The 22,741-nt window shown below is 38.3% G+C and overlaps 1 protein-coding gene across 1 annotated transcript in view; it reads right to left on the reverse strand.

Annotated features, from left to right (window-relative positions):
• The window catches only part of CPNE8 (copine 8), a 205,492-nt gene extending 185,043 nt beyond the window's left edge, over positions 1–20,449 (reverse strand). Inside the window, exon 1 of the mRNA XM_081311441.1 lies at positions 20,242–20,449. Within this exon, the coding sequence (XP_081167567.1) occupies positions 20,242–20,378 (137 nt within the window). The 5' untranslated portion in view covers positions 20,379–20,449. The remainder of the gene's footprint in view (positions 1–20,241) is intronic.
• Positions 20,450–22,741: the final 2,292 nt, after the last annotated feature.

Genomic DNA, 22,741 nt, shown 5'->3' on the forward strand with positions numbered 1-22,741 from the left:
CACCGCCATTCCAATATCACAGACCAACACTTAACTCATATTTGTGGTGATGCTGGTGTAAACAAACCTACCGTGCTGCCAGTTGTATAAGTGTAGAACACATAGAATTATGTATATTATATAATATTTGATAATGACAATATATGACTTACTGGTTTATGCATTTACTACACTAATCAGGGTTATTTTAGAGTATACTTCTTTTAGTTATATACAAGAAAGGTTACTGTAATTAGGCCAGCAGCAGACTGACACATCTCCATATATCTGTTGTTAAGCAATCTTTTTTCATAACAGCATTATTCAGATATGATTCTTGTACTATGAAATTTGTCCTTTCAAAATGTACAATTTAGTTTTTGGCATGTTCACAGAACTGTGCAACTATCACCTCTATTTAGTTTTCAAACATTTTCACCTCTTTCCTCTCTGCCTCCCACCAAAAAATCCTGTGCCTGTTAATAATCATAGCCTATTCCATTTTCCCGTTTCTGGTAATCATTCATTTGTCTTCCTTTATTTCCTATTTGTAAACATTTCATACAAATGGAATCATTCAATATATGATTTTTTATGACTGCCTTCTTTCACTAGTCATAAAAGTTATGACTTTTCCAGGTTATAGCATGAATCAGTACTTCATTACCTTTTATGGGCACATAATATTCCATTGCCTAGTTAAACCACATATTTTTCATCAGTTGTTAGGCACGTGGGTTGTTTCCATATTTTTTGCTATTACAGATAATGCTGGTGTGAACATTTGTATACAAGTTTTTGTGCAGACATATGTTCATTTCTGTTGGGTATATACCCAGCAGTGGAAGGTTGAGCCTTTTAGTAATTACACTTATCACATTTGGAGGACCTGCCATACCATTCTCCCAAGTGGTTGCATTATTTTATATTCTTACCATCAATGGATGAGGGTTTTAATTTCTCCAAATTCTCTCCAATACTTATTATTGCCTGTCTTTTGTATTATAACCATATGTTGTATGAAGCAACTAATCCATACATCTGATTACCAGAAAAAAGGAAAAAAAAAACATTTCTGACATCCATAATAATTACAACACAGGTTGGTGCTCATTAACCATTGATGGTGTAGTAAGTAGTCCAGAGCATATGAACTTATGATTAAACTTCAAATACTATCTCACCACATCTAAATTATGCTGATTAAAATGATTCAGATTTAACTTTACAGCCTAAAACACACATTTATGACACTGCCTTTGCTAAAATATTTGAAAGTAAATAGCAAAAAAATATATTATCTACCAGAAGTAACTGGACACGATGGGAAGAAAATAAAACATGTTCCCATTTTTTAAATCTTGGCATGAAGATTGTCTTATAAGTGTCACATAAAGCCCAGAGGAAAGACTAACCTATTTGATAACTAGTGCATTTTAAAATTCTGTACAAAAATGATTCAATAATTAAAGTTAAAATATAACATCTGCTACATATATCATAGCTAAAATGTTATGGCTATAAAAATACGAATCATTCTCTAAATTACCAAGGAAAAAATATAAGCACCCCATAAGAAAACATCTGGCTAAAGAAGTTAACAAGGCATTGTATTTTATGAAAGTAAAAATATAGTTGGTCTTTGAGCACACTCAAAGAAATTCATCCTCAATAATGAGCATCGACGTGCAAATAAATAAAAAGCTAGTTTTCTCCTATGAAACAAATATTAGCTACTCAGTAGCAAATGACATATGAGGGCTCATTTAGTTGTGACAGAAAAAAAGAGAAATCTATGATGAAAATCCATGCAGCTGATCCTATGAGAATAGCTAAAACAAGGACAGAAACAGCAAAACTTTTTCTGTGAGCATCTATTATCAGCCTTTTTTTTTTTTAACTGTTTCTTCTACTTCTCTTGTCCACGTGGAAGGAAACACAGATACCTAGAGACCTTAAACTTTACATTTTATAATTCTGGCACCCTAGAAGGGCTGCCATCTTTTTCTTCATTACAGTCACCAAACCTCATGTATTTATCCCCAGCTGGCAGGATGCCTACCTCTGAGACAACCAACTGTGGCTGGATGTGTATACATTAAGTCATACACTGTGATCACGGACAAGGGTCACACTCATTCAACCACAGTCCCTCTTTCTTTCAACACATATTAACTGAACATCTAATACATAACAACCACTGTTCTAGGAAGTAGGCATAAAATGGTATAAGAGAACAGTGAAAGCCTGATACTGAGTTCAGTTCCCAGGAGGAGGAAAGATGCAACCCATAGAGAGGTGGCCACTTGCATTTCTGTTAGTGTTAAGAACAGAGGAGACATTAAAATCTAGAGGCTCGTTTCAGGGAAGGCCTCTCTGACACAACATTTGAACTGAGAAAGTAAAAAGAGGCAAGCATGGGAAGATCTGGTCATGTAGTGCGCTAGGCCGACAGTATAAGTGCAAAGGACATGAGACAGTAGAAGAAAGTGAGGGTGAGATGAGGTGAAGAAGAGGCAGAGAGAGAGCTCACTCCTGTGGCCACAGTAATGTACAATTTCATGGTGAATGTTGTTGTGAATGTTGTTAGAAAGTTACTGTCCTGAAAAAGAAGGCTTACATAGTTTTAAACAAATATCCAGTTTACTAAGACTGGAGAGTCTGTGGGGAACTGAAATTCTCATAAAACAAGGCAGAAATCCATCTTGATGTATTTTCCAAAGCTTTAACATGTTCGTCAAAATGGTAAGTGTGCATTCCTTGTGATATAACAATCTATTTTCCTGAAATAGAGACAAGTGCAGAAGTAAATAATATATATATATTATATATATATATATATATACACAATGACATTCTTTTCACTTATATAGTTACATACTATATACTTATAATTCTTAAAAACTTGGGTAAAACTAGCCGGGTGTGGTGGTGCACACCTATAATCCCAGCTGCTTGGGAGGCTGAGGCAGGAGGATCATGAGTTCAAAGCCATCCTCAGCAAAAGCGAGGCACTAAGCAACTCAGTGAGACCCTGTCTCTGGGCATTCCCAGATGTGGCTCAGTGGTCGAGTGCTCCTGAGTTCAATCCCCAGTACAAAAAAAAAAAAAAAGAAGGTAAAACTAACGAGTCATAAAATGAAGATTGGTTAAAAGATTGGATTCCAAAAAAAAATAATGTCCTGAAGCATTTTAGTGAAAATTTAGCATTGAAGAGGAAGCATAGTGCAATCATTATAATCACAGTCTTTGGAATCACTAATTCTTCTGCTCAGTACCATGTAAACTAAATTCTCTATGCTTCACTTTATTTTCTGTTAAAAAAAAATAAGTGATAATAGAATCTGCCTCATAGAGTTGTCCAAGGAGTAAATGAGTTAGTCAAAAATGTCCTTAGAATATACTAGCATACAGTAAAACTAGAAAAAGCAACTAGGGGGGAAAGTAAACACAATAATATCGAGGCTGACGTGGCCTGTGGCTGGCAGGGTTGGTAGGTAATGATGTCCCTTCAAGGCCAAAGAGCCTCCTGGAAAAAAAGAAAGATTACGATATGGTACTCCTGGACAGCTGGGGTTGGATGGGAAGAAAATACATGGGAGCCCCTGCCTGGATTCTGTCTCTTAGAGTCAGTGGAGATCCTATTGGAAACCCAGATTCAAAGACAAGGCATTGACCCAGACAACCTGAACCCTGGAGCTGTGTAGTTTGTGACACAGAGAAAAAAAAAAAATCTGTGCATATATGGATTTGCAGAACTAAGGATGTTTAGAGAATTTCTACAAAGGGGGACTTGTGGTTAAAATGATCCTGGAGAGATCAAAAAGAACCACAAAGATCTGGTAAATCAAGGGAGCCAGGCACCAAGAGGCAATGAGCATGTACCAGGCTCTGCAACAATGGGGCAACACTACCACTTTCCAGGGTCCCTCTCAGCAGCAGCAAAGGCTCCCTGGAGGCAGAGAGAAGAAAAGAGCGTGGGTCATTCACTTGATAAAGTGACCTATTCATAGCACAGGTCATTCACTTGATAAGGTGCTCTCTAGGCAGAGGGTACCAGCTGCTAAGAGGAAACCACACACAGGTGTTATTATCTGGAGTAGAATTATTTTTTAAAAGTTGGACTTTCATCTTAGCTAAGTGGTCATCACACGGATTTCAATGGAAATGTGCCTTACATGCAAATCAATAAATGCAAAGAGAGATGTCTAGCTGGCATGACTTATTTATTAATGGGTGGGGAAGTTGGACAGATTTGTATTTTCTCTTTTGCTCTTTTCAACAGCTTGGGTTGGTTTTCCATGTATTTTTATAATGATCATATAGCCCTTTTATAAACATTGTTAGATTTTTAGATTTCTTTAGAGAGCCTTCCCCATCTTCATGATGTAATTCACTGCTTTCCAACTATTTCAGTTGAATGCCAATATAAAAATTAAGAGTTTCTTGCCAAGTGACATTGAACTTTCAAAACATTTTATTGATATTGTATCATACAATCCTCAAAGCAACTATGAGAAACAGCTTCTATTCCTATTCATAAACAAGCACAGAGATTAATTAATCTGTATTGTCATAGTTGGTAATGAATGGAGCTGCAGTTTAAAACCAGATCTCTCTGGCTCTTAACTTTCACTCTGCTCCTTAATACACTCACCTAATTATGTTACACACTTGAATTTCATATCACCATTTTTCCCAATCCCTCTTCCTGACACTCTGCAAATAGTAACCATATTTCAACTCATTACTAACAGCTAAGTGGGCAAGGAGTTTCCACATATTTTAGACAATTGGCTAGATTAGTAGTCTTTCGGCATTTATTTCTCCTAGAGTCAATGCATGAAGCATGTGTGGTCCAAGAAGTGAGTGTTCACGATTGTGCCATGTCTGCAAATCACCAGGAAGGAGAAAGTTGAAGGCTAGAATACTTTAACCAACATCAGCTCAGCTGTTTCTTCCTTGATCTAGGCACTCCTCAAATATGATAAACCTATGTCCACGTCTCCTAACTATTTGTTCTTTATCCATAAACTGTTGAGCAACATAAAGTTGAAATCCTCATTGATCTTCAGATTCAACATGATAACGCTTCAAAAGAAAATCTTTATATTCCAGATTGCCTTGTGTAAGCCATCTTTAAGATTCGCCCATCAATATGCACACTATGCCAGTGAGAACAATAATATGCCTAGAAAGGTAAAGGTAGATTTGCAAGGGTGTTTCTCTCTTCTGTAACTTGCTTAAATCACTGAATAATTCAAATGTTCCTAACAGCAATCTGAGCTTTGCAGATTCAACAACAGAGTTCAAACTGAAGGAATTAATTTGGAACGAGAATTTGCACGTAAGCATAAAGACCCACTGATATAGGAAGCCTGAAAATAATTCCCTAATATGCATCTGTTATATGCATCACAAGTGTTTAGAAATACGTCCCCGACTCAAAAGCACTCATCTAGCTACAATAAATAAACAACAACAAAAAACAACAATAATTGTAACTACAAACCTAAGCTACATATACTTCTACAAACCCTAAAACACAACAGAATGAATCCAGCATAAGCAATTGCTTAGCCAAGTCGTATTGGTTCTACTTTTTACAGTTGATTTTTTTTTAACTCAATTGATGCCATACATGATTCCCATTCATCTGAGATGATCTCCTCTCCTTTCTTCAACTATACATTGAATGAATAATTACTAAGCACTTTCAACATATAAAGGTATTGGACCAAAATCTAAGTAATACACAGTATCTGCTCTATGAGAATTTATGGTTTAATGGCTATCTGATACTCTTCCAAATGTTTACTCAACAAGCTCTATGTTACTGAGCGCCAGAGTGGGGAAAAAAAGTTTTGGTGTTGGAGATTGTGATATGAACACATGAGCTCCTGGCCCTAGGTTATTTATATTTCATAAGGATTTGTTAAAAAAAATATGTGCAGTAAAATGTGGGATCCTAAAACAATTTGTTACAGATTAGAGAAAGAGAAAGAAAGGAGTAGTCAATTCTATTTAAAGGTTCAGAAAAAGTCCTCACAATGAGAGGAATATCATTGTGTACCATTGATGGACTCCCTCGGGTGAGATGAGGGAGTCTCCTACAAGAGACAACACATGTATTCGTCACAGGTGCTCTCAGGAAACACAAGCAGCCTCAAGTGACTCAAAGTTCAGGACAGAGTTTAGAGGGAACAATGCAGAGGAGGAGGGTGGTAGGACATGGAGAGAAAGAGATTAAGCTGAAAAGTTAGGTCAGGATTCAAAAGATCCTTATTACACAGGCAATTAAAGAGTTCTCAAAAAGCGAGCCATAGTATAATGGTAATTGTTCCTTTTAACTGGGCCCTACCAGCCCAAACTGCAGAACTGATGACAAGGAGGAGAGGGTGACCAGACAAGATGTGAGTTCGAAAGAGTCAAGGAACATGAACTTGGTTCTCTCTAAGGGTCAGTCTGGCCTGAATCAGTCAGGACAATAGTCAGCCATGATAAAGGGATATAAGGAAGCAGAAGAGACAGGCAGTAAGGGCTTGAGGCTCAACTGACAGGAGTTTACTAGAGAGTCAGAACATAGGGAAAATGGTGGAAAGAACTTAGTTCTTTGCAGAGAAGTGAACTAAAATTTTTCAGAGCACTCATATGTAGTCTGAAAAACCTCTGAGGCAATTCTGATGAAACCCCGATTGAGAATAGATGGTTTAGACCATGCCCCCAAATAAAAAAGATACAACCACACAATAATTGCATTTTTTTAAAATCAGGGAGTGTCCTAGGCGGGCTGGGATTTGCTCATCATCACTACCATGTATTAAACTAATTCACCTATTCGTCACTCTCATCAAAACAACCATTAGTGAGGTTAGTGCCTCTGAGAAGACTTGATCTAATCAGGCATGACAACATGTTAGGCTAAATATAATCAATTGAGCACTTAGGTTCTTCAGCTGTGTTAGAAGCACTTAAGAAATTACTCAGACAATCCCACAAAACTTTAGAGCCAGACAAGTGTGAGAAATGGCATGATTTATGGGTAGTGACTTGATTAAGTAAAACTCATCCATTTTTAACTTGTGCCCATGAAAACAGTTTCTTTTGTATTGTTTCCTTCCATCTTACCATTCTTGAGACTTTATTTTGTTCTTGAATTGGACTTTTTGAAAATTCTGTTTTTGTACTGTGTGGTACAAAACTACAATTGTTGGAGCAAATACCGAGGGTCTGGAAGAGAGAACATCAGTATATAAATATCCTATTGCTCCCTCAAGAGGCCAGACCACCAAGCAGCTCTCTATACTGTAGATTATACCCAAGTAACACCATCACACACTGCAGCATCTCATCAGCTCACCAAATAAGTTATTCAAAATATTTTTCCCAAAATAGAATCTTTCTTGGTTGAAATATATGTGTAACCATTTTCTTACTTAGATATGCTCTATGAGTAAAGTCAAGTGATTATGTTTTATTAAATTGTACTAGTAAAAATCAGTCATTTTATTACCCTTCCATATAAACCATTTTCAAGAGTGTAAACGTACTCAAGTTCTGGTTATAATGAATGTTCAGATTTCATTTTTCCAATTTGTTCATCAAGTGTTAAATATTTATTTTTTTATTTTTTAAAAAAATATTTATTTTTTAGTTGTAGTTGTACACAATGCCTTTATTTCACTTATAAATTTTTATGTGGTGCTGAGGATTGAACCCAGGGTCTCACACATGCAAGCAAGCACCCTGCCGCTGAGCCATAACCCCAGTCCCAAGTGGCAAACTTTTATTGTATTGAAAATATTTTATGTGAAAAGCACAAAGTTAGATTTTATAATAATATCAAAACAGGTACTTTTACAGTTGGTTGAGGACATAGACATGCAAAAATCTGAATGATTTTAAGTATGAATTGAATTAAAGTACAAGAAATGTAGTGTGAGAACTAATTAATTCCATTTGCAAGAATCGAGTAAAACATGAGTTCTTTCTACGTCAACCTTGAAAGCCAACCGCAAATAGACAGAAACAGGCAAAGGCTTTCAGACGGTAAAACAGTATCAAATATGTTGGGAAGTGAATATAAATAAGAAATTTGTCCAGCTGTGGTAGTGCATGCCTATAATCCCAGTAATTTAGGAGACTAAGGCAGGAGGATCGCAAGTTCCAGACCAACCTGAGCAACTTGGTGAGACCCTGTCTCTAAATAAAAAAGGCTGGATGCTCAGTAGTATAGCAACCCTGGGTTCAACCCTAAGTACTGGACGGATAAATAAATAAATAAATAAATGTGGCCATTAGCAAATACTTCACTTTGACTCAAATGTCCAATGTCTAGGAGAGAATGGAAATGCCTGGCTGGCAGGATGAGGAAGTACCCTGAATACCATGGAGAGTGCTTGGACTTTATTCAGTAAACAAGGAGAAATACTGTATGTTTCTGCAAAAGAAAAATCAGACAACTCAACCTTTGTTTGGGAAACCACACAACATGTGAAGAATGAAACAAGTTAATTCTAGAATCCGAAAGGATAATTCCAAGAACACTTTAATTGTCTGGGGTAAAGTGACTACTTATTGAACCAGCATGGTAGCAGCAGAAATGAAAAGGAGGTGAGACACAGGAAAGTCTCAGTGACTGACAAAGTGATTTAACAAAAACATGCTGAATGAGATTTCATCTCACACCAGTCAGAATGGCTATCATCAAGAATATAAATAACAATAAATGCTGGAGAGGATGTGGAAAGAAAGGAACAGTTTCACACTGTTGGTGGGATTGGAAATTAGAACAACCACTGTGGATATCAGTATGGAAGTTCCTCAAAAGATTAAGAATGGAACCACCATATGACCCAGTCCTCCCACTTCCTGGTGTTTATCCTAAAGAATCAAACTCAGCATACCATAGGACACACGCATACCCAGCACAATTCACAACAGCCAAACTATGGAACCAACCTAGGGGTCCATCAACAGAAGAATAGAAAAAAAAAATGTGGTATATACAATGGAGTTTCACTCATCCATTAAAAAAAATGAAATTATCTCATTTGCAGGAGAATGGATAGAACTAGAGATCATTATGTTAAGTGAAATAAGTCAAACAGAAGATCAAGGGTCCTGTATTTTCTCTCATATGTGAAAGGTGGAGTGGTAAAAGGAAAAAGAAGGGTGGGAACAGATCTCACTAAAGGATCAAGGGAGTGGGAGGTGAGAGGTGAGCAGGGCAGTGCTGGGGAATGATATTGGCTATGCAACAACAAATCCCATTGGTCTGTATAACTATAAGGCACCAGTGGAAAAATGTGGTTAAAAAAATCTTCCAAAAGGAAAAAAAAAAAAGCAACATGCTGTAACTGTAAGTTTTATGAAATACAGTAAGTCAAGTGTGGCTAGAGAACTAATAGTACACATGCCGCATATTACAGTGTACTTTATTTCTCAAGTCAACTCTTCTCCACAAAGCCCTGGTGTCCCCTCTGAACTCCGCCAGATAATTTTAGGCAGCTGGCACTCAGCAGCAACTGACCAGCTAGCACACAAGATCAAATCCATTTACCATCTCCACTGAAAACTCTATTTGCCACATGGTCATCAATGAAAATATATATTTATAAAAAGCAGCAACATATTACAAAAACAAATTGCAGGAAAGGCACAGGTATCTATTAATATCAAACACTGTTCATTCCTAAGATGAAAAACTAGCTATAGGTTCCTACTGAGAGGAAAAACTAGAACAGTGACAGCAGAACTTGACACCCCTTTGGGGAGTTAGTAAAATGAGGACTTTGAAATAGACCATGGCTCGCACTTAAAATCATCTATCATGATAGCTTTTTAAACAATTCTCAGATACTAAAATTAAGTCCTAACTTTTTAAAGTCTCATGTGGTCGCACAAAGGCTTAAGAGACTATGTTCAGAAAATCATGCATACTGTGTCAATAAAATTATACCATGATAGAGAAAATGGAGATTTCTCTAAATACATATTAATCTAAACTTTTTCCTATTGACTTTTCTTTACTCACTTTCATTTATCAAAAAACTCAGATAATAAATAACTTTCCATGATCCTAAAGTTCTTCATTAAATAGTACTATATTTCATTTTCTGTTTATTATTAAAATCTATTCTTATTAAAATTATAAATAAATATCATTTTAATACATCAAAGAAATCATTTGCTTAAAAAACACTCTGAGGGGCTACAGTTGTAGCTCAGTGGGAGAGCACTTGCTTAGCATATATGAGGCACTGGGTTCAATCCTCAGCACCCCATAAAAATTAATTAATTAATTAAAGGTATTGTGACCATCTACAACTAAAAAGAAATTTAAACAAAAGACAATCTGAGATAAATGTTTTGAGGGGTGAAATATCCTTTGCTTTTTGTTTGTTTTATAAACCACCCAGGTTAGCCAATTTGCAAATGTGCATTGACAGGCACAAGATTTCCTTAAACTAGAGCATGTCTATATTTCATTTCAAGGTACTACTTCTCCTATCATAGAATTATAAAGCTCCAAGTGACATAAAAGACCATTTGGGCTAGGGACCCAACTTTTCTATAGGAACTAAGATGCAGAGAAATAGAACAATTATCAAAGTCACAAAACTAATTAGAGAGGCAATGAAAACCTAGGGATTCTAAATACACTTTGCTGTGTGGCATAAGAAAGCAAAACACTGACATTCCAATGGCATAAATGGAATAAAAAATGATTTAACCCAAACCAAGAAAAATTAAGTTATAAGATGAATCTTGAGTTGAAAAATCAATCATTTTAAGGTATATATTTCAAACTTTTCTCAAAATCTGTTTAAATTTGCTCAGTGAAATTACCAATTAAAAGAAAAGGTCACTAAGAATATTGATTATGCCTCCATTTCCCAAAGCCTACAAAAACGCTTTGAATGAAATCACTGACATAAAAATCAATTATAATCAACTTCTACTATCTCTGTTTCCACAATCAAGTTGAAAACTGAAATATTAAGGTAAGTTAGATAATAAGCTAAATCCAAAATAGTAGCTAAGTGTTGGATGAGGTGGAGCACACCTGTAATCCCAGTGACTCAGGAGACTTAGGCAGAAGGATCTCAAGTTCAAGGCGACCCTCAGCACCTCAGCAAGACCGTAAAGCAACTTAACAAGACCCTGTCTCAAAGTAAAAACTAAAAAGGGCTGGGAATGTAGCTCAGTGGTTAAATGCCCCCAGCTTAAATCCCCAGTACCAAAACAAATAAACAAAAAAGATCAAAATAGTAAGTCATTTAGAATATTAGCAAATAAAAGTTATTGTTCTGGTATAGTTCTCAAATATCTTAGTTTTACTCACTTGCTCTTGCTCTGGAGCTCTCTCGCTCTCTCTCTCTCTCTCTCTCTCTCTCTCTCTCTCTCTCTCTCTCTTCCTCTCTCCTTCTTCCCTCCCTCCCTCTCATATTCTTTGTTTATTATTGAAAAACCTGAAAACCTACTAAAGACATTGAAGAAGAATGACTGAGTTTCTTTCAGTTACCTAGAAAACTACAAATAATGTGATACTCTCTTTACAGGAGGACATTTTGATAGAAGAGATTTTTAGGAATGCCCAGAGTTATACACATTGAGATGATGCAAAATCAAGGATCTTCAGGCAACAAGGAGCAATTTCATTTCCCAAAATGGACTGTACAACCACCATTATGCTAACAAGGCTGAGAAATGTGTTCGTTTCAAATAGTTACGGCAATTATAATCATTGCTTTGGTTCATTACACTCTCTGACATTTGAGATCCTTCTTAGTAAAATGAATGTGTCATTTGTTATTTATTTTACACAAATATATGGAGAGGAAGCACAAGTGAGCAGGTAATTAGCAAGGTAAAAAATACTGACTTTTATAAACTCATGTCTGAGTAACATGCTGACATTTTCAATATCTAAGTAGTTATTTTATTTACATGGAATTCCAAGTTTGTTGTGATGGGCAATCCAGGAATTGAGTATTACAAAAAGTTAGCAAGTTAAATCATGACTTCCCCATTAAGAAAGCAGTGGACTGAAAATGATGGAACTTAAGGTTAATTCTCAACTTCACTAGTGGATCTGAAGGTCACAGAGTTGATTCAATTAATTTTTCGTTACCTTTTTCCAGCACTTAGTGTTCATCTCACATTGCCTGCTGATTTCTAGTTAAATAGTCCTCTCATTACTTAATTTCCCACAGCTTCATTAGGCAATGCAGTATCATAAGAATGACAAGAATCAGTACTTGGAAATGTAACATCTTTTTGTTGAAGTTTATGCCACTCCCCTGAATTGCTCTACTCATAGCTCTCATCAATAGGGTGCTGAAAAACACAAAAGAATTCCCTATTTCCCCCTTCAGAGAAATATTTCCTTTGGGATGTGTTGATATTACCTATTGTGTCTCCCAGGTTTTCAATTCCTTTTCAGTTATTAATAACACAGTGATACTGATAGAAAAGAGCCATACCTTCAAGACTAAAATTAAAAAAAAAATTATGGAAGAGTGACAGCATATGACTGGCAATCAAAAGCATATGCCTAGGAATTAGACATATATGGATGAAGAACTCAATTTTGTCATTTGCTAGATGCATCACTTAGACAAAATTATTTAAACTCTCTCTGAACCTCAATTTCCAAATCTGTAAGACAGGACCTAATATCATCTGTTTTAAAAATTGTTGTAAGGATTGAGGAAATTAACCTACATTTAGTGCTTTACATATTGTCTATCATAGAGTTTGACTTTGACATTAATTTAAATCAAATTCATAGCAAACATCCAAAGCTTTCTTGTTTCTTGGCTTCAGTAGTATAGATTATGTTTGAATTACTTTACTGTCTAATAAATACAAATATTTCTCAGGGATTATCAATGATATTTTTTCATTTTTAGAAAATCAACTGATTATTCCCTTGGAATATTTGGAACACTATTCCTCATAGAATAAAGTTGAAAAAATATCTCATCACTGGAAAGAGAATGTCTAGTAGGCAATGTTCCCGGCTGGAGAGGCATAAACATTGACAGCTGTCGTATGTTTGCAAATATTACAGGACTGTGTCAGGCAGTGAATAGCGGTCACTCGGGCAGGCATCTTTTAAATGCAATTCATTTTATTAATAGCAATAAACACCTACCCACCCTCAGCCTGTGGTGTAACCTACTGCAATCTCTGCTTTATCACATATCCAACAATAAAGAGCTATCTTAAAAGTAGACATGTTGATTTTATTAGTCAGAAATATGAATATGCTAGAATGTTCTTTTGTTCTAAAACTTTGTTATGGTAGACAACCTCCTGCCTGTCACATCCCAGTAGTTCCACATATCTGTGTGTCTTGGCAGGGGTAGAAGCATGGAGTGCTATCTGTAGAAACTGTGTTTGCATTTCCAAATCCACAGTCTTCTGACCACTATTTTATTCTATATCCCACTACACTGAATTATTCAGCCTGGGATAAAATGTATTATCTTTAATATACAGCTTTATAATTATCACTATGTTTCTATGTCTCTCTAAATTGCTTTGTAAATTTCTCCAAAGTAAAGTTACTCTCTCCTATGATGCTTATATGTCACCCAGTAAAATACTCTTGTGAAACTGAGATAAGACAAAAAACTATTAAGTATTTTTCTTGTGACATACCTGTGCTGGGCACTACAGAACTTATTTCATTTACTTGCCCAACAACCTTGAAAATTCGCTTCTAAATCATTTCTATGTTACTGATTAGGAAATGAGATTCCAAGAGTTGAAGTTACCCAAAATAATATTGGGATAAAAATGTAATTTAAAGACATCTGCCTGACTCCTAATTCCATTTTCTTGCTGCTATACTCTGCTGCCCCAAATTCTTATTAATCTCAAATGAAAACATCTCAGGGGAATAAAAGTTTTTAGAAAGGTACAGTCAGTAGTTTAGCTTTTATTCTGCTTACTTAGAGAAATGGGGGAGAAATTACCAAAACAAGCTATTGAAATCCCCTTGAGAAGATAGTTTTTGAGCAACTTCAGCTCTAAAAAACTAACCCCAGAAAAAAAAAATTAGAGATGTTAAATGTTTGTGAATAAGAATACTAATTGTTGGCACTGTTTTGAATGGCAACTTTTTGAAATAAAATTTGAATAATAAGAGCTAAATTAAATAAGTATATTATACCCATATAATAGAATACTGCAGAAAAGGAAGTTTGTGTTTTTAAAGCCTAATGACAGCAAACTATTCATGATATAAAATGTTAACGGAAAATCATAGGAGATACACTGTAGACAATATATAATTATATTTTATCTTATGTACACAATACAAGAGTTACAATTCAAAAGTGGTAGAACTAACCTACTTCACATCCATGTTCTTTAAGGTTAAGCAAAACTGGCTCTGCTAAGCAAGTATAACTGATATAAAGGAGGCTAACTGCAGAATAAATCCTTTTGAAAATCGCATTTTTTTCTCTTCCCTGAGTAAACTCACGTAGAGGATGGAGCCTCTTTCTGTTGCACAAATAACACATGGCTGATGCCACCCCTCTCCTGGGGACTTGTTTTGTGAATTCTCCTGGACTCACATTCTCCATATCCCTGGGCTCTCTTAGAACACCCTGGGATCCCAAACTCTAAGACATGAAGGGCAGACCAAAATATCAGTGGAACAACAACACAAGGTGTTTCTCTGAAAAGATGTACCTGGGCCACATCCACATTAAGATGTCAAATTACAGATGGGAAATGATCTTAGGAAAGATTTTCCTGAATATTTGGGGCTAAGACAAACCCAAATATGGCAGAAAAAAAAAGCACTATGAAGTGACCGTAATCTTGAACCACTGGACCCCAGGAACTGCAGAGTCACAAGAATGGGATGTATGGTCATGCAATAACTTCACCCATGGTTCATTCATCCTAATAGGCCTTCTAATATCCCCCAGCTTAAAGTACTAGAATTTACCAGGGAGCAGTATCATTTGAAAACCTATTTACAGAATATCTTCAAAATTTTTGTCTGAGTAAGGAAAGGTAAAGAATGTCTAGATGAATAATTTGTGTTGGAATACTTCGATTCTCTTTCAACATAAATAATTAGAACAAATCAGGTATTTGTTTTATACTGGGGCAGTTCCAGCAGGACCAGTCAGATTCTCTATCCTGGAATCTGAATGTGCTTTCACACTCAGTTCATCACTAAGTGTCGCTGGAACTGTAACATGTAAATCTGCAAAGGATAAAATGGCAGCAGATGGAGAAACAAAAAATAAAAATAACAAACAAAATTTCAAAGTCAGAAAATAAGGAATATTGAAAGGATCACATGAAAAGGAGGGGGAGAAAGTAAAACCACAAAGTTTCAATTGGCTTCTGATTCCCTTCATAATATATTTGCTGTCATGACCTTTCATGGATTATAATATCACACAACCCCAATATTCCAGTAGATATGACAATACATAATGCCAAACCTGACATAATCACTTTTAATACTGATAGTCTGGTGTTATGGACTGAATGTGTGTTTCCCCCAAAATTCGTATGTTGAAATCCTAAACTCCAATGTGATAGTGTTAGGAGTTGAGGCCTTGGGAGGTCATTAGGCCACGAGGGTAAAGCCTTCTTAAGAGGGATTAATGTGCTTTTATCAAAGGAACCTCAAGCCCCCATGCACAAGCCTGTAATCCCAGTGACTCAGGAGACTGAGGCAGGAGGATTGCAAATTCAAAAGTCATCTCAGTAATTAACACAGAATGCTTTCTTAAGTGTAGTAGTCTTCTGCTTTCTATGGTGTAAATATTCCTGCTATGGCTACCAGTATGACATCCTTGTACATGAATTGGGAAGAGATGAATAATAATACACCATTGCACAGTATTTTAACCACATACATAAAAAGATAGATGATAATAAAGAACACAAAGAATTATAAAATGTAGTACAATAATTACAAAGCTATAAGTTTTATCCCTTAGCCTTGTCTTTAATATAATGTTTAATTTTAAGTTTACATAACTTAATGTTTAACAATCAATTTGTTTCACAACTGGCTCACAAATTCCCATCTCAAGCCCATTTAAGCCAGCTCCAACACACCATCAAACAGTATTATCCTAAACCTGTAGCAGAGTATTGTTGACTCAGCTCAGGAAACTACACATTTACTTATGAAACCAGTAAATTAAAAATTGTAATGCACATAATCAGCATGTGGAAAACTTGTTTAAAAGTCCAGATTGCAAGGTCCCATTGCCAGAGATTTTGTTTCAGTAAATCTGCCATGGGGCTCAGGAGTCTATTTTAACAGGAATCCCTCTTCCTCACGTGAAATGACTTCATTAGAGAACGATAGCATCATTTATTGACTATGCAGCCTGTACCATACCCAGAATACACAAACACAAAAGAGACAAGAACTGTCCTCAAGGAGTATACAGGCACCAAGAATTACTATATATCTACAGTACTGGTCATAGTGGCTGCTTTCGGAATACGGAAAAATCCAGCTTGGGAGAGGAGTCATGAGAGAAGATGATGGTTGACCCGAGTCTTGAAGAAGGATCACAATTTAATCAAGAAGACGAGAGAGCATGAGAGCAGGCGCATAGCCACACAGGCACAAAGAGTGCAGTCAGCTACAATATTGACACACATTTTGGAACTGTGCCTGTTATTCATATTTTGTAGCCATATTTATCTGGCATGAGTTTTGGCATATAGTAAGCATGTGTTTATTGGACTCAGTTCAGTAAGAGTTCATGTGAGGATTGATGAAGCAAAAGAGTTAAGGTCAGGTCTGGCTTTTCAGACCTAACACAAAGTAGGCAAGTAATAAATATCCACTTCTTTCCAAAGTAACATTAAAAATTATTATCCTTTCCACTAAAGGATTCTTTATATGAAATGATATATACTTGATTGCTGTCTAGAACTTTATGTGATAGCAATCAAGTATAGATCAACTTTTTCACTGCTTTTATAATCAATAAACTGATTTCTCAATCACAGAAAATGACAAAAATCACTCAAATAATGAAACAAACCAAAACTCCATGGAAAACAGATTACTTTAAATTACTTTTCCCACTGGTTTTCCCCCACTATGTATCAATCTGTTTTTCAGAATAAAATGGAAAAGTTATTTTGTCTATCTAAAGCTGTATCATTGCAGCTATAGACAAGTTCGGTTAATTAGGTAACCTAATTAACTTAAAAATCTACAAATTGTTTTAATAAAGAAAGTGATTGCAAGAATAGCTATATGATAGATATACGAAGAAGGAAGTCAAAGTAAGAGCTTGCCTTCACATAAATAAAACAAGAAAAGTGCACTTATCCCCACCCTAACAACATGGATACTGTCACTTTTCTCAAACCATGCCTATCCATCATGTCTCTGCTAGAACCCCATTTGCCTTCATCTATATAATATGTTCTAAGCACTTTATTGCACAATATCCCTTCCCTGTTCATGCATGAGCCTCATCTTTGGATTTTGTCCTAGGCTATCATGTCTTATGTCATGTTTATCTGCCAACCAGGTTTTATATTTTCAGAGAGGAGAAACTATCTTTCATTTTGCATGGAGCATGACATAATTCTAGACATATAAAAGACATTCAGATACTTGATGAGTGAATAGAATTATATTTTGCTTCAAGCTTTAGTGGTTGATCCCTGTCACCTCGCCCAAAGTGAAGATGAAGCCTTCAATGATAGGGGACAGTGAACAGATATCAAAGAGATCCTACTCCTAAGCTGCTTTTGAAGTATCAGCAATCTCTGATATAGTAAAACAGGGGAATGCTGTGCTCTCTTGCCCATAGTGAGGCCTATGATTGTGCCTTGTTGCTAAGTGAAATCTCTACAAACACCCTGGGAACTAAGTGCCTTATGCACATCAAAGAAGAAAGAAAAAGAGGAAACAAGTATCCCAGTGCTGGTTCTGTCCTTGTTTTCTTTAACCAATAGAAGGACTACTTACAGAATTCTGTAAATGATTCAAATATGACACATTTATTCAATAAATGATGTTTCCAATATTATAATAATAGCAAGCATTTTGATATTATTCTTTTGTGTACTATGCAAGCACTTTTCCCACCTCATTTTATTAAATCCTGATAACACTCTATATGAAGTCAAGACTGTAATTATCCTCATTTTTAGAGATGAAGAAGCTTAGAGAGATTAAATAAAAACTCACTTCAAGGGAACAAGAGTAAGTGACAAAGCCAGAATTTGTAACACATCCTGTGATTACAAGATCCAATTCTCAGCAATATAAAAATAAAATTTACCCACCATAAGGCACTAACCTGAGAATTTAATGGTGTTTCTGTTTACCCAAAAGATGTATTATATATCAAACTTACCAAGAAATAAATAGTAAACTGAGTCAAAGCAACTCAAATAATGGACTAACCAGTGGCCTTAGCAGAATATTTGAAACTAAGTTCTTGGATCTTCCTTCAAGGTTTATTTTTTTTCTGATAAAAAACTAAAAAAATTTAAAGAAAAAAAAATGCCAAAGCCACAGTACACAAAGTGGCTAGAGAAGGGGATCTCCAGGGCCTGTGGTAGCAAGCTGAAACACACTGGCTAATCTAATTGACCTCAGTATTCCCAGCAAACAAGCATCAAAAGAGGGGAGGGAGAAATTAACGTAGATTCTGTGGCAAAATGATCAGCCAAAGTATAACTTTCTCACCACCCCTAAAGAATTGGGGGACATTCAGATCTATAACCTTTTCTATTCATTTTACATACAGGCTACATGCCATTCAAACATTGCAGGATATTGAGCAGAGGATAAGAACTCTAGAAAACATTGTATTGTAGGAATTTTGGCTATCCATTATCTTTATATATCAATAACCTTCTAGCATCCAAAGCCAGCCACAAAAAGAAAAGGAAAAAAAAAAGGCCTAGAAAAGAGTTTTTTACAAGCTTCCCCCATTCTATTGACAGAAAGAAATCTCAGGCAGTACTAAAAGCAGTGACCCCAATAAAGCAAGAGCTTAATGTTAGCTATCATTATCAGCATTATTATTTTCTTAGTTTAAAGTCAGCCTTAAGACAAAGCAAGCAATCATAAGATATAATCTCAGGGATAGCTAAAGGCTATTCCCTGCCCCGAAATAACCCCACTACTCGGGGTGATGCTGCTTGAATTTCCATGAGTTCCTCTGCAAAAATTAAAGCTGATGGCATTTTAAACTTCAGGGCTTAACTGCATCAAAGATTACCTATGTTTGTAAGATTTCTTTAAAGCAAGTTTTGCTGCAGAAAGAAGGGAAGGATTTGAAGGCATTAAAAACAATCTTAGAGGAAAAATGGATAAATGGGTTTTCCACTGAGAGAGATGGAAGTATACAAACAAGGGAGGGGGCTCCGGAGTCTATAGTGCAAGAATTTCCCACTCCTTCTTTTGCCATTACAATTACAATATAGTCAGCCCGTGTCGTCCTTGAAATCTTCCAGGATACAGCATTTATGCTGTTTTCTTTTCAGGGAAACTGACCCACTGAATGTCAGGAAAATGAGTTTGAAAGGTATAGTCCATTGGCACATTGAGAGTTGTTGTAAGCACTCAAATGCGTCTACCAGCAGGCAGAAAGTCGTGACTTGCCAGATCTTAGGTAAGGCATACACAGATTCCTCTCCAAGGAGGGCTGAAGCTGAAATCTCTATCAGGCCTGAGGCAAAAAACCTGAAAGGGTGGGGGTGGGGGTGAGGAAGTTGGCTGGCTCCGGGAAGTGGGTGGGTAGGAAACCGCAGGAAGGGGAGCCAACCGTGGCAAGAGGTTTGCACACGCCTAGCAGGGGGAGTGCCCGGCCACTGCGCGCAGCGGTCACGAGCGCTTTTGGCAGTGCTGTCCCTTCAATTCCAGTCTTTAGTCAACCATCCAGCTCCCGAGGGGTTGGGACGCGAAAAGGGCTTGTAAAGTGGGCGGCGGCCGAGGGTTCCCGTAGCTGAGTCACAGCTCAGCCAACTTTTACAGCATTTCCCAGAAAGAAAAAAGTCTCAGTCCCAGAGCTCATCACTCGCTTCTAATTCCCGCTCCCCACTCCGTGTCACTTGATCCAGCGGAGGGGGTTAGGGAGGATTCCACCCCATAACCAGGGGTGTTCCCCACTCATCCGGCAACTTTTCACCCGCGTAAAGCCTCGTGGTAACCCAAGCACCAGCCAAGCGCTCCCAAACCTGTAAACGGGAGGACTGAAGAAAGGGGAAAGGTTACGTCCTCACCTGCAGGACACGGACACCTCCACCCGCGTGGCTGGGATGGCCGCGCTCAGCTGGTTCAAGTCCCCGATGCCAGCAGTGCTGGTGTAGCGGCTGTCCATCTTGAGTGGAGGCGCAGTGGACTTGTCCAGCGCCCACATCCGGAGCTCAGGCAGACTCTGGGCTCCTTCGGAGCCTAGCTCCCGACAGACGGGGATGGGGGGGTGGAGGGTGGAGGCAGAGGAAAGAGGCGGAGGCAGAGCAGAGCACGGGAAGGGGGAGGGAAAGAGGGAGGGAAGAGGCGGACCTCCGCGCAGAGCCGGGAGGGAACCCAGAGTCAGTCCCGGGTGAAGCTGGAGTTGCCGGGGGAAGTGGCGTGCGGGACTCCTGGCTACCCTGCCCCCTCCTTTCGGGCAGCAGCGGGACGGGGAAGCCACCTTGCGACCCCCTCCCGGCTCTGGGCGTCAGTCTCTGCGGACTACCCCGGGGCCTGGCCGGGTTTGTGGTACCACAACGCACACCCCTACCGTCTAGCAGGGCGAGCCCCTGGGGGGCTCTGCAGTTTTGGTTTTTGTCTCCGCCTCTACACATCCCCCGCCTTCTGGGCCTTGACTCCCTCCTGGTGTCAGGTGTGCACGGGAATTTAACGCAGTTTCCTCGCCTGTGCTGGAAGCTGGAGGTGAGCTCGCTCTGCCGTCCCTAACTCTCCGCACAGGTTCTCATCTCCCCCTCGGAGTCCCCGGGGCTTCCGCCCACTGTGACCACGAGCAGCTGAGTTGAGCCCCGGCTTCTGAACTGCCAACTCTGGGTTACCTGACGGTTGGGGACAATGGGACACGAGGGCGTTCTCCAACCTTCGGCTCCCGGTGATAAACTGGCAGACAAATACATGGGACAATAGGGGCGACCGAAGACTCAAGTGGGTGGGTGGGGGAATACATACACACATATAGAATAGATATATATTTATTTAAGGGATGCTTCTGGATTGCGTCTCCCTTCTCGGTTCTTTGGAGCTTGAGCATCTAACGGTGACAGTCCTCCTACAGAGTTTTACTGCGTCCCTCGTTTCCAAATGCATGCAGTTTTTGCCCTGAAAGCGGAAGGTCACAACCAAATAATGCAGTTATCTCATCCCAACTCCCAACCACAAAACCTAAAACCTGACGAATAAGAAGCAAAGAGAAGCTAAAGTGGTCGCTGCATTTGGGACACTGAATGCCAGGGTAGTGGGATTGGTGTTTAGATGTAGAAGCGGCCAGAGTATCGGGAGGTAGTTGAAGAGCCCTTCCACCACTGTGACCTTTATTACCCGCACCTTCCCGCCGGCCTCTCCTGTGCGCCTGCGGGTCCTCGGGCGATTGCCACCAGGGGGCGACCCAGAGCAGAACGCGGAGCTGTGGGAAGTAGGGGGGCGATGGGCTGGTGTCCGCGCGCACTTAACCCGCGGAGTGCGGAGTTTGCAGCTGGCTGGGCTAACTCACGGAAAAGCTGTTTTCGCGGCTGAGGATCCAGCTTCTGGTTAACCTTGTAATCCTCTTTGAGCCACCTGCATAGAGAATTTATAGCTTGGCAGGTGAGAATGTAGAGGTTCTTGCCACCTCCCCCTGCCGCGTGCACTTCCCCTGTTTTTTTCTTGGTTTTCTTTTCTGATCTCCTCATTCACCACTAGTCATCCCTTAAATTCAGAAGTTCTACGTTCTTCTTCCTATTGACTTATAACAAATTGAACTGTAGCGTATGACTAAAACTGCCCCCAAAAGTTCAGGCATTTTGAGTTGTAGCTCGGTGGTAGAGTGCTTTGTGAGACACTGGGTTGATCTTCAGCACCACATAAAAATAAATAAAGGTATTGTGTCCATCTACGACTAAAAATATTTTTAAAAAAAAGAACATTTAAAAAATGAGATTCATCCATTCTGCAAGTGGAAGAAGTTTATTAATTTTTTTTTTTTTTTTTGTACTGGGGATTGAACCTAGGAGTACTTAACCACTGAGCCACAGCCCCAGCTTTTTTTTTTTTTTTTTTTTTTTTTTTGGTATCAGGGATTGAACTCAGGGGCACTCAACCACTGAGCCACATCCCCAGCCCTGTTTTGTATTTTATTTAGAGACAGGGTCTTACTGAATTGCTTGCAGCCTTGCTTTTGCTGAGGCTGGCTTAGAACTTAAATTCCTCCTGCCTCAGCTTCCTGAGCCACTGAGATTACAGGGGTGTGCCACTGCTCCTGGTTCCACTCTTTTAAAAAAATATTTTATTTAGAGACAGGGTCTTGCTGAGTTGCCCTAATGAGTTGCTTAGGGTCTTGATAAGTTGCTGAGGCTGGCTTCAAACTTGCAATCCTCTTTGTCTCAGCCTCCTGAGCCACTGGGATTGGAGGCATGCACTACTGCACCTGGCCTGGTAGTTTATTAATTTTCAGTGATGCATAGTGTTTTACCATAGGTCTGAACTAAAATCAATTTAACCTTTGAACTGTTGGTAGATATTTTGGTAGTTTCCAGATTTGGGTTACTTTTTAAT

The sequence above is a fragment of the Spermophilus citellus genome, assembly GCF_964194105.1.
Source record: "Spermophilus citellus genome assembly, chromosome: 10".
In the NCBI taxonomy this organism is placed as follows: Eukaryota; Metazoa; Chordata; class Mammalia; order Rodentia; family Sciuridae; genus Spermophilus; species Spermophilus citellus.